The 13,797-nt window shown below is 42.7% G+C and overlaps 1 protein-coding gene across 1 annotated transcript; it reads right to left on the bottom strand.

Annotated features, from left to right (window-relative positions):
• Positions 1-860: 860 nt before the first annotated feature.
• Positions 861-3,904, bottom strand: LOC143809407 (C5a anaphylatoxin chemotactic receptor 1-like). The gene is made up of 2 exons (XM_077292473.1): positions 3,778-3,904; positions 861-2,037 (listed from the first exon to the last, which is right to left on the bottom strand). Exon 2 carries the CDS (start codon positions 2,007-2,009, stop codon positions 972-974), a length of 1,038 nt encoding a protein of 345 aa, XP_077148588.1. The 5' UTR covers positions 2,010-2,037; positions 3,778-3,904; the 3' UTR covers positions 861-971.
• Positions 3,905-13,797: the final 9,893 nt, after the last annotated feature.

A 13,797-nucleotide genomic window follows, 5' to 3' on the forward strand; every position in this document is an offset into this window, starting at 1 on the left:
CTAGTGCCTATATATCTTCAGTAGCTTCCAGTTGAACCCTACCAACACTCCCATACAAAGTTCCAGCTCAGCAAATGAGTAGAGGAGAGTAATCTGTCACCAGACACTTTGAGCAGTAACTTATCTTTCCTTAGAACTAAAGGTACCTTCACACGAAGCGACGCTGCAGCGATACAGACAACGATGCCGATCGCTGCAGCGTCGCTGTTTGGTCGCTGGAGAGCTGTCACCAGACCGCTCTCCAGCGACCAACGATGCCGAGGTCCCCGGGTAACCAGGGTAAACATCGGGTTGCTAAGCGCAGGGCCGCGCTTAGTAACCCGATGTTTACCCTGGTTACCAGCGTAAAAGTAAAAATAACAAACAGTACATGCTCACCTGCGCGTCCCCCGGCGTCCGCTTCCTGTACTGTGTGAGCGCCGGCCCTAACAGCAGAGCGGTGACGTCACCGCTGTGCTTTTACTTTCACTTTAGGGCCGGCGTTCAGTCAGAGCAGGAAGCGGACGGCAGGGGACGCGCAGGTGAGTATGTACTGTTTGTTTTTTTTACTTTTACGCTGGTAACCAGGGTAAACATCGGGTTACTAAGCGCGGCCCTGCGCTTAGTAACCCGATATTTACCCTGGTTACCAGCGTAAAACATCGCTGGTATCGTTGCTTTTGGTGTCAAACCTGACGATACACGCCGGTCTAACGACCAAATAAAGTTCTGAACTTTATTCAACGATCAGCAATATCACAGCAGGATCCAGATCGCTGCTGCGTGTCAAACACAACGATATCGCTATCCAGGACACTGCAACGTCACGGATCGTTGTCGTTCACGTTGTAAAGTCGTTTTGTGTGAAGGTACCTTAAGGATCGGATTTAAATCCTTCTTTTATCTGACATGATTTGTTGGTGTATAGTCAGTCCCACGTCGCAAAAATATCAATGGATGCAAGCACTAATGTGTATGGACACCTCTTAGAACTATATGGATGTGTCTGTGTTCTTTGATTCAGATGTTAGGTTTGTCTTGTTGGAGTCAGGAGTAATTTCCTCTTCCAAGACATCCTTTAGAATGACCCTGATTGACCTTTTAAATTTACTTTTGTGACCCAATAGCACGTAAATTATGGGATTAATACAACTGTTCATGAATGCCAAAGCAATGAAAATGTTGAAAAGATTTAGCGTAGGCTGATAATATGGTGAACTAACTGCACTCATAGCTATGATGGTTCCTGACACATGGTAAGGAAGCCAACACACGAAGAACCCAATGATCACCACAATGGATACTCTTATCGTTTTGGTGTTTTGTGTAAATCGCAACTTTACCCTATGTATCAGCAAAGTGTAGCAGCCAATGATGACCAAAAATGGCATGACGAACCCAAGCAGTAGACGGCAAATGGCGATGGAGTCTTCCACCTTCTGTCTTTGAAATCTGAGAATCCTATAGTCAACCACACATTTTATCCTTCCCTGATATTCCTTGACATTTCGAAAAACTAAGCTTGGGCTACTCAAGATGATGGCTAGGATCCATAGAATGGCACATGCCAAGTATGCCTTTCGCAAGGTTCTGCTATTCTGACACCATACAGGGTTCATCACCATGGCACAGCGATCAATACTGATCATAGTCAGGAGGAGGATGCTGGCATACATGTTAATTAACAGAATGGAAGGGATAAACTTGCAGGCGAAGAGACCCAGGGGCCAGTATCCAAGGCTTATATTCATGATATTAACAGGTACGGAGAGGCAGCACAGGAGATCGGCAATTGCCAAATTTTGGAACCATATGGTGTTCACAGAGTGCTTCATTTCAAAGGCTGTTATCCACAACACCAAACTGTTCCCAGGAACACCAAGCAAAAAAACAAGGAGGTACTGGAATATGGCAATCCCATCAGTGACTGAAACTTGATCATTTTCATTTTGTGAAATGATGGGGGGAAATGTGTAGTTTTCATCATAGTCATACTCATAACTATCATTCCATGACATCTCCATGACCATCCAGAGAATTCTCAATCTCTGTGAGACCCTGAAAAATATAACAAAAAGTGGTTCTCTTACTATCCAACATTATTCAACATTTAGAGGGTCAGTCTACACAATTACACCATTCACAATTTTCATTTTTTTCTCAGCAGCTTGTAATAAGTGCTATTGTGGGCTACAGTCTACTGGTGTGGGAGGAACAACCATTGTAAACCTACACAAAAATGGTGATTGGTGCAATTTGGCCAAATGCAATTTATTATTATAGTCGTTTTCGCGAGAGCACTTGTGATTTTCCCTATTATCTATTCACTTCTGTAGAGAAGTAATCACACATGAGTGGTCTCCTTTATAGTAGCCTGACCTGTTTTTTGCATAGATAGGCAACAACTTTAGTGCAATTATTATTAGTCTATTCTACCCCTTTCCCTGTCACCTTTTGCATGCCACCTCCCTGACAGGTTTCCCTGCCAAGGTAGGTCTCCCCTGCACCTTCCTCCCACATATCTTATTTAATGTGGGCGTCCCCATTTCCCTACTGCATCACCCCCTTCCACTGCTTTCTATCTCTTACATACTGGCCCCCACACGGTGGAGATCACTAGACCCCTCAGATTTTTTTACGAGCAAATCAATGGACTTATGTCTAACTTCAGCCTAAAAAACTATGTAATCAAATTCAATTGATTAAAACATGGAAATGTAAAAAGTCCCTTCAGTGGAAATTGTCATTGCACCCAACATCCTAACTAGAGATGGGGGAAAAAAAGATTTTTAGCACCCTGGTCTGGCGTCCACATCAGTACTCCATGTTGACTGAACCAAGGCAGTGCAAACATCCCCTGCTTAAATCAAAGACAGGAGGAAACCTGGGCATTTCTTGTATTTGCTAGGACACAGTAATAACAAGGGTCAGAATGCCAGGAATGAAAGTTTGTACTACCTTGATCTAGTAAACCAGGGTCCCGTCAACATTTTTAACTCCAGTCTTGACCTCCTTCAGGACTTTGTGTGGCAGCGCTGGAAATGAAGAAGGCTCTAGACCAGTGTTCCCCAACTCCGGTCCTCAAGAGCCACCAACAGGTCATGTTTTCAGGATCTCCTTAGTATTGCACTGGTGATTGAATGCTTGCCTGTCCAGGTGATGCAATTATCCTTAAAATCCTGAAAACATGACCTGTTGGTGGCTCTTGAGGACCGGAGTTGGGGAACACTGCTCTAGACTATAACAACGAAAATATATGTTGTCTTTTCTGGCCTCTGTACAAGCTGAAAATTCAGTGTAATATTTTTTTTCTTCACCCACAGAGTCCATGTATACCTACTGTGTCTCCCCCTATCAGGTTAGTGCCTCCACACTAGCCTCCTTTCTCCTGCCTTAAGTAGTTTCCTTTTTCCCAATCCCAATTTTAAAATCACTTGACTCTGTGTAATGTGAGGGGTGCTCTTTGTAGATTTGAGCTCAAATAAAGGTATATTTGCATACCAAAGATAAGTTATCAAGATATCAAAGTAAATGCTATTGGAAACTTACCCTAAAGTATTTCTTTCCATAATTCAGTTTTGAGCTTAGTTTTTGTGATATTCAGAAATTAACATTTAGCGCTTTCCTTTTTACATATTAATAGACTAGATTTGCAGCCAAAAAAGCTGCCAGCATCCATCAGAAAATGGTGCCAAAGTACAAAGTGTTGAGGAACACAACTCTGCTTTCATGTTACCTAAACATATAAAACTACTGCATATTATATATTTTGCATGCAATAAGTGTTATCTTACTTACCCAGAGATAAGCTTTCACGTTTCTCGAGACTTCTAACTGGTAATATAAGAATTCTCTTAGAGTCCTCTCCTTTTATGAAGCGGTCTGGTGGTAGATGTCACTCCAGATAACATAACATCGTTTGCACTTTTGTAAGAAGTTGTTGCAGAATTATCTGTGCACTCCAATGGAGACCCTTATGTAACATAAATGTGGCAGGATAATGGTTGTAAAGATCTATTTAACTTTGCCATTCGTATTTCTTTTTTGCTGCCCCTGTAACTTTGCAATATGACTTTTAAGACTTTCCAATTGTTTTGTTTTTAACAAAGGGCTACAAAGAGGGACAATTTTTCTGGGGTTGGACCAACTTAAATAGACTCTTTTTTGAAAAATAGTCATTAATATACCCTCATTGCACAAACATATATAATGATTAAAAGGTTGTCAACTATTTTACAACTTATATTCAGTGGGCACAGGTGGTTTAAGACAAAAAACAAACCCACACTTACCTCCCAGTTGAGTGCCATCGTCCTGTGCTCACTACTGTTCCACATGGGTCTGCTAGCATCAGCATTCAGAAGTTAGGCGTCAGCCTTCATATTTCATCCAAGTGAAAGAAGCCAACCTAACCAGAATGTGAAAGGTGGCCCCCAACTAATGTTGATGCTAGTAGGTCGCTGGTGATGCAGTAGCAATGGTAGAGAAGCAGCGCCAGTCTTGGAAGTACTAATAGGACTTGGGGTTGTTTTAAATAACCATCATTCCATTGAGTATATGTTGTAAAATAGGGGACCACCTTTAATTAGGCATGAGGCAACACATTATGTCACCAGAAGACATTGTTAGACCTTGAAGATAGACATTTAGGAGGCAACTTGGAGACCAAAGCCTGAATAGTACATCAAATCTCAAGTTGCTCAGAGCCAAGTGTCCCCTTCAAAAGCTGATTAGCTCTTAGAACTAAACACCCATCGATCTAACATTGATCATTTTAAAGGGGCAAGGAAACCTTTGAAACTACAGTTTGGCTAGAGTTATTACTTTTTTATGAGGTATTCAAAGCTGGTTAACATAGGTTTTTGACATGGTGGAACTGTGCGTGATAGCATACCAGCAATTAATAGGGCTTCCACCGACAGGTTTAGTGTAAGCCACTCAATCAATCATATCCCAGGAGATGCCCTAGTCTTTACCCTTTAACTCCTGTACAGGTATCTGGATTTACACAGAGGCCCCTGGGTTGGGTCCATAGAGTAGCTGTTCGCCAGTGGAGTAGGCTGGCAGAGGATAGTTAAAGGGAACATATCACCCCCCCAGGGCCTATTAAAGTAAAAGAGCCACCTTCAGCAGCACTAAGGCTGCATTCTGTGAACACTGCGGGGCTGGGAATCTGGTGCCTGCGCAGTGGAGCGGGTCACCGTGCTTCTCGATAGAAGTGCCAAAGTCTCGCGAGACTTCACAAATCTTGTGAGACATCGGCACTATCTTCAATGGAGCACAGTGACCCGCTCCACTGTGCAGGCGCCAGATTCCCAGCCCTGCACTGTGAATACATCCTAACACACTGCAGGGCGGGATCTGGGGCCTCTGCTACACGCAGTCTCGATATCCTTACATCACCCGATGTAAGTTCCAGGGCAGCGCGCACGGCGCATGCCCAAGAACTGATTGCAGAGTGCAGGCGCCGGTGACATCACGAGAAAGAGAGGAGGCGGCGCCCAGAGGCTGCGAGGCGGTTGAGTCGGGGGCAGAAAACATACCTCCCTGACTCAATAGAGGTATGGCGGGAAATTTATAAAACTCATTATTTCAGCGTTCCTAGGGATAATAAACATAAGAGCCACCTTCACAGACTGCAGCCTTAGTGCTGCTGAAGGTGGCTCTTTTACTTTAATAGGCCCTAGGGATGTGTGACAGGTTCCCTTTAAGAAGCCATGTGAATACTAGGCGGTCAGAGGCAGGAACAAAGTCAGAAGGATAGTCTACACATGAGTTGAGATCAGAAATGTGAATAATTCAGGCTGATCAAGAGTTTAATAACTGGCACCTCCCAAAAGTGTGCTAGGAGTTTTAGAAAGTTATACTGCTGTCCCAATGTCCATCAAAGAGAGCTGATTACTCCTGGCAAACAGCACACATCCAGACTGAATTGTATTACAGGCCCCAGCCGGCCTAGCATCTCTGGCTGGACAGAGTTTGCGTTGTCCAGAGCTTCTATTCCTGATGGCTCCTCTATCACCAGTGCGACCAAAAGAATGAAGACCGTGGCATCTTATGACAGAATAACACATCACAGGAGCAGATCCAGGTGGAGATGTGGTAGTGCTATAACCAAGCAACCCTTGTTAATAAATAACTGGTAAGATTACATGAGGGTCATCCGTTCACGTAATGCATTGACCTAAGTGAGAAGAAGGAAAGAAAATTCTAGTAGGGTATTTAGCCTTTTATCCTCAGCATGGACCTTCCCAGGGTATTCTCAACTCAATAAATGATGGCAAATAGCTACCATATTTTGTCATCACTGGAGGTCCAGCCTTGGTGACCACTAGTGATGAGCGAGTATACTCCTTGCTCGGGTTTTCCCAAGCACGCTCGGGTGGTTTCCGAGTATTTGTTAGTGCTCGGAGATTTAGTTTTAGTTGCAGCAGCTGCATGATTTGTGACTGTTAGACAGCTTGTGGGGATTCCCTAGCAACCAGGCAACCCCCACATGTACTCAGCCTGGCTAGCAGCCGTAAATCATGCAGCTGCGGCAACAAAAACTAAATCTCCGAGCACTAACAAATACTCGGAGATCACCCGAGCGTGCGCGGGAAAACCCGAGCAACGAGTATACTCGCACATCACTAGTGACCACTAATCTTGAGAATAACAGGACATCGTTAGGATGTGCTATCACTTAATTATCATTGGGATTCCAATTTTTTTTAAACTCTTTGATCCCGAGAATGAAAGACCCACGTTGCAGCTTCACAGTTGTTCCTCTGCATAGGAGCATTCCCAGCCACCCCCTGCAGCACAGGTAATGAGGCCAGCTGCAGTTCCCTGCACAGCTCTATGGCCAAAGCTCTTTTGTACAGGTAAAAAACTACAAGGAGGGATGGAGCACTGAAGTATCAGTGTGGCCGTTTCATTTAGGAATAGTCTGGAGGCCAGACGTTGACCCCCTGATGTCCTTGGGATGTGTCATAATTTACTACGATGGGATGACCTTAAAGTAGACAACACCCTGTGCGGGATGATTGTCTTTGGTGGAAATGCCAGCATTGTAGAAGTCCAGAGTCAGTCCACGGTACAGTTACCCAAAATTTTTTTATAAAAATGTTAATATTGAAAATTCTGCATTAAAATGGATTTTCTTCTGAAATTGTTCACACTGGAACAAAGCATTTTATCTCTACTGATGAGCGCAGATAATTACAACAATCCGGCTGCTATTATCTAGCTCTTATCTACATCAAATTATCTGCATCCGGTTATTTTACTAAACTAAAATGGTGTCTGATTGAATTGCTCGAAGAGAATGTGTCATCAGAAAATCATCTATTGTCTAATATGTATAAATTAGAAATCTTGGAATTTTTGCGCTGATCACTAATCCTGTTCTGTACTGATCATACTTCCTGTTCTGTACAGGTGTCTTTTCAGCAGTCTCATTATCACGACAAGAAGGATAACACTGAAAGGTGTGACACCTCTTTTATACAGCAGATCACATATTATCCACCATTCACATTCAGTGATGGTTACCTCTCACCCCCTCCTCTTCCTGTAAAATGAGCTTTTTCCAGATTAGAACATGAGCAGGAAAAATATTTAGAATTGAGAGTCCTCAGTGGTTGACACCTTTTAATGGCTAACTGAAAAGATGGTAACAAATTGCAAGCTTTCTAGACTACTCAGGTCTCTTCATCAGGCAAAGACCAAAAGAAATTTTGAAGAATCACATATTTATGCACAACAAGGCACAGAAAAAAATTAAATAAAAGTATTTTTCGATCTACTGGCTAACACGGTACCAAGATACCACGGTACCAAGATATATATCTTTCCTGTATCAACATGAGCAGGATAATTTATGTTCAAGTTCATAGGGTTAAAGATAGAGAACATAAAATTAGGAGTGTAATATTATGCCTAGTGAAAAAATTACAAAAATGTCAGATTTTTTTCAATAGATCCTTATACGAAAAATAAAACTAAATATAATAATAAATAATAAAAAAATAGATTTAACATAAAAACCTGATTTAAACAAGAGGTTATTTTTTGGTGACACGTTTACTTTAACTATAAAAATCACTTTTACTTCCCTGTTCAATGTAAATATTTCTATGTAAAAAAAAAAAGACGCGCTGTGTCACCTTTAGTGGGTAATCGGAAAAGTTTATATTTTGGAGTACAGAGGAATGATTAAGTGAGTCAGGAGCAAAGCCTGTAAAATACATTACAAAACATTTTCCCCCGAGGCGTACTTCTCAAGTGTTCCAGACCCAATGGGACATTCCCAGACTTGGGAAACAGTCCCAGAAGGACGGTTGCTTGTTCCTAATACAATAATGGAGCAGGTAGTCATCCCAGATCCACCATTCAACTCAGTATCAGAACTGCCATTTTAGTAGCACTAAATCTCAGTGGGCCCAAGAGTAGAACTGGTTCAGTAGTAATGGCCCCTGAATACCCACCACATACAGTAAAAATTCCCCCTGAGTCCCCCACATACGGTAATAATGGGCACTGAGTACCCCCACATACATTAAAAATAGCCCTTGTGTACCCCCATATAGCAATAATGGCCCATTATTCCCCCACACACAGTAATAATTGCCCCTGGGTACCCCCACATACAGTAGTAATGACTCCTAAGTATTCACCACATACAGTAATAATGGCCACTGAATCCCCCACATACAGTAATAATTGTTCCTGAGTACCCACACATCTATACGACCAATCAGCAACGGGCACAGCATGGCGACGATGATGTCATAATGGAAATCCCGCATCTCTGATTGGTCGAGGCCGCCAGGCCTCGACCAATCGGCGACGGGCACAGTATCGACGTAGATGTCATAATGGTTGCCATGGCGATGATGATGTCATAAAGGTTGCCTCGACCAATCAGCGACGGGCACAGTCTGCCGCGAATTCTGGAATCATCATTGTCCATATACTACGGGGACATGCATATTCTAGAATACCCGATGCGTTAGAATCGGGCCACAATCTAGTCTATATATATAATTGTCTAAGGGTTTTTCTGTCTGTCTGTCTGTCTTTGGCGACAATGATGTCATAAAGGTTGCCTCGACCAATCAGCGACGGGCACAGTCTGCCGCGAATTCGCCTCGACCAATCAGCGACGGGCACAGTATCGACGTAGATGTCATAATGGTTGCCATGGCGACGATAATGTCATAAAGGTTGCCTCGACAAATCAGCGACGGGCACAGTCTGCCGCAAATTCTGGAATCATCATTGTCCATATACTACGGGGACATGCATATTCTAGTATAGCAATAATGGCCCCTGACCCCCACATACAGTAATAATGCACCCTGAGTCCTCCACATACAGTAATGACTCCAGAGTATCCACCAGATACAGGAATAATAGCCCGAGTCCCCCGACGTATAGTAATAATGGCCCGAGTACCCCCACATATAGTAGTAATGACTCCTAAGTATTCACCACATACAGTAAAAATGGCCACTGAATCCTCCACATACAGTAATAATGGGCCATGAGTACCCCCACATACAGTAATAATAGCTCCTGAGTACCCACACACATAGCAATAATGGCCCCTGACCCCCCACATACAGTAATAATGCCCCCTGAGTCCTCCACATACAGTAATGACTCCAAAATCTCTACCACATACAGTAATAAAGGCCCCTAAATTCCCCATATACAGTAATATTAGCTTCTGAGTCCCCCAACGTATAGTAATAATGGCCCCTGAGTACCCCCACATGCAGGAATAATGGGACTTGAGTACCCCACATACAGTAATAATAGCTACAGAGTACCCTCGCATATAGCAATTATGTCCCCTCTCTCCCCTACATAGAGTAATAATGGCCACTGAGTCCCCCCACATATAGTAATAATGGCCCCTAAGCCCCCCACATGCTGTAATAATGGCCACTGAATACCCCCACACACAATAATAATGGACCTCTCACTCCCCCACATACAGTATTAATGGCCCCTGAGTCCCCACCACAGATCTCATCACCACTGCAGCCAGTCACGGAGCTCAACATCTCGTCCCAACGTCTCGTCATCTGATGATCGCTGCTATGTAGCAGAGCCGATTGCGTTGTGCCAGCTTCTATGGAGGCTATTGAAGCATGGCAAAAGTAAAAAAAAATGTGAAAAAAAATATAAAAGTTTAAATCACCCCCCTTTCGCCCCATTCAAAATAAATCAATAAAAAAAAATCAAACCTACACATATTTGGTATCGCCGCGTTCAGAATCGCCTGATCTATCAATAAAAAAAAAGCATTAACCTGATTGCTAAACAGCGTAGTGAGAAAAAAATTTGAAACGCCAGAATTACGTTTTTTTGGTCGCCACGACATTGCATTAAAATGTAATAACGGGCGATCAAAAGAATGTATCTGCACTGAAAATGTTATCATTGAAAACGCCAGCTCGGCACGCAAAAAATAAGCCCTCAACCGACCCCAGATCATGAAACATGGAGACGCTACGGGTATCGGAACATGGCGCAATTTTTATTTTTTTTTTTTAGCAAAGTTTAGATTTTTTTTTACCACTTAGATAAAAAAGAACGCAGTCATGTCAGGTGTCTATGAACTCGTAATTGCATGTAGAAAAGCCGTGGAGACACCATCACGTGTTTCTCAATGCAAGCAATGAATAGCCAGGTCTTTCACCGGGAAGGAACAACCACGGGAAGGGCAGCATCCAATAAAAGAAAACCACCTATGCCAAAACATGGTATCCATCCACAGACAGCCTTTTCACTAGGCACTGCTCCTAATAGCCAGTTTCCTACTCCACACTGATGAGGGGCAAATACCCTGAAACAGCTGTCTGTGGATGGATACCATGTTTTGGCATAGGTGGTTTTCCTTTATTGGATGCTGCCATTCCCGTGGTTGTTCCTTCCCGGTGAAAGACCTGGCTATTCATTACTTTTGTTGAGAAACATGTGATGGTGTCTCCGCTGCTTTTCTACATGCATTTGCATATTTCCCATAAGGGATGGGGGCAGTGTTCTGGATCACTGCGTTGAGAAACACGTGATGGTGTCTCCGCGGTGTTGGATGTTTTGATCTCCCCGAGGTCATTCATCCTTATGTTTATATGAACTCGTAATGACCCGGAGAATCATAATGGCAGGTCAGTTTTAGCATTTAGTGAACCTAGCAAAAAAGCCAAACAAAAAACAAGTGTGGGACTGAACTTTTTTTGGAATTACACCGCACTTGGAATTTTTTTCCCGTTTTCTAGTACACGACATGCTAAAACCAATGATGTCGTTCAAAAGTACAACTCGTCCCGCAAAAAATAAGCCCTCACATGGCCATATTGACGGAAAAATAAAAAAGTTATGGCTCTGGGAAAGAGGGGAGCAAAAAACAAACACGGAAAAACGGAAAATCCCAAGGTCATGAAGGGGTTAAAGGTAGTCTTCAGTAAGCTACACTCCGCCGAAGACCGAACCTTACTAAATGTTGTACCCTGTTGTAACTTACTATACAATCAACCGGTTCGCTCCTGATATTGTACTGGCAAGATGAATCGACTACTTCAATAACTATGATTGATATCTCACTGATGTATCTTCATTGTTACTATTTGTTTGTTATATGTGCTACATTTAATAAAAAGATGTTTAAAACAAAACAAAAGTATTTACATCCATATTTCTGGTTAACACGGCTTCAAAATATACATTTTTCTGAGCATACTGTACATCTGGTACCAACACGGGATTACCTAACCTCATTACCAGCCTCAGAAGTCACGTGCCGTACACACTTGCATCACCGCTGAGGTCACCTGCCTCGTCAGACCGCTCGGACAAAGATTACAGCGGGGGAATTAACAGTTGAGCAACTTATGTTTTTCTTTTACTAGCATTTCGTGAAATTAATATAACTTCAAAAACTCAGACAACCCAAAACTTTACGGTTATTATTATGCAGGAATAACATTTGCCTGTAGGAGGCACTGGGTGTCCATTAGTTTATACATAGCTGTGTACAGTATGTGATAAAGAAAGATGGCATTAAGTGATATACACAGCTGAATGTATCGGGAAATATACACATTTTCTTTATTACATGAAACAAACCCTTAGCTTACATATTAGCCAATGTGATTATTAGACGAGCTGTGATAATTGCTAGATTAGTGCAAACCATCCACTTGGCCCTCCACCAATCGCCGGGACAGGGGTTCTATGTCTCCAGTTTACAGAGAGCAGTATTTCTAATATAGAGAGCATTCTAATGACAGTGGATTCGATTTTAAAATGGAAAAAAACAAGAATTTATATGGGTATGTCGATGGAAAGCAAAAAGGGGAGGGAATAACAAAATAGCAAAAACAAATGTCGGCTGCAACGGGAAGAAGTTTATGACAGATATTCAGTATACAAGACATTCTACTGGCCGGTGTACAATATGCAGGACATTTTCATCATGTAGCTAACAACTAAAAACTGCAACCACACAAAGCTCCCGTTCAAAGATGCAGATAAAATTGTGGGAACCCTATTAGACAAATGAAGATTTGTCCATCCTACATGGAGCCAATTTACTACACTATTGCTATCCCACCCACAAGGAATGTCCTGTGACTCCCACAAATAAGGCAAATATTTTCCTTAATTTAAGAATATCATTTATATCACTTACCCTTCACCTGTACCAAATTGGACAACATGGCACTGTCTACGTTGTTTATCACTCAGTGATCATCTATAGCTCTGCCGCAGTTTGGAATTCTTTCTGCGCCTTCTTTTTGCGCCACTCTGTAAGATAATACAAATCTACCTAACTGCAGTATCCATACCCACATATCACCCCCTAATTACTCCTGGCATGCATCATAATGGCACATTTAAAGGCAAATTCCATCTTCATGGAGATTACTACTAATTCAATGGTGCTATATAAATAAATAATAAAAATTTACACTTTTTCTTTTGCAAACCTCAAAAGTACCACTGTCTTGGTATTAGCACTGCCTTATCTTTATCCTTGAATATTCTGCCAAGTAATATAGAAAGATACCTATCTTATGTATCTTTAACTCCTTAATGACCAAGCCTGTTAGTTGCATAAGGACCTATCTTTACTATTATTTAGATCACTGCCATGTTCCCAGAGCCATCACTTTATTATGAGAGCTTGTTTCTTTGTAGGATGAGTAGATGTTTTTACTGGTACCACTGTGGGGTCCATACAGGTTTAATTCTGATTTTCTGGGAGGCTATAATCTTCAAGCTGTTGTTTGTAATGACTGTATACAGGGGTGGATTAAAGGGCACCTGTCACCCCGTTTTTTCAGTATGAGATAAAAATACTGTTAAATAGGGCCTGAGCTGTGCATTACAACAGTGTATTTTGTGGACCCCGATTCCCCACCTATGCTGCCAAAATACGTTACCAAAGTAGCCATTTTCGCCTGTCAATCAGGCTGGTCTGGTCAAAAGGGCGTGGTGTCTTCCCCCAGATCTTGCTTAGTTTTCCGTTGGTGGCGTAGTGGTTTGCGCATGCCCAAGGTCCCGAATCCACTGCACAGGGGAGTTAAAAGAGCGAGATGTGCACTATTTCATTGGTGATCGGTGGAGGCGGCCATCTTCCTTTGGCCGCGCGTGCACAGAAGCGGCGCTCTGCTGGCCGCGGCTTCAGGAAAATGGCCACGGGATGCCCCGCGTGCGCAGATGGAGATCGCGGCGGCCATTTTCCTGAAGCAGAGTTCGCATCTCGGCTTCAGGAAAATGGCCACCGCGATCTCCATCTGCGCACGCGCGGCATCCCGTGGC

Source organism: Ranitomeya variabilis, chromosome 2 (assembly GCF_051348905.1).
Source record: "Ranitomeya variabilis isolate aRanVar5 chromosome 2, aRanVar5.hap1, whole genome shotgun sequence".
Taxonomy (NCBI): domain Eukaryota; kingdom Metazoa; phylum Chordata; class Amphibia; order Anura; family Dendrobatidae; genus Ranitomeya; species Ranitomeya variabilis.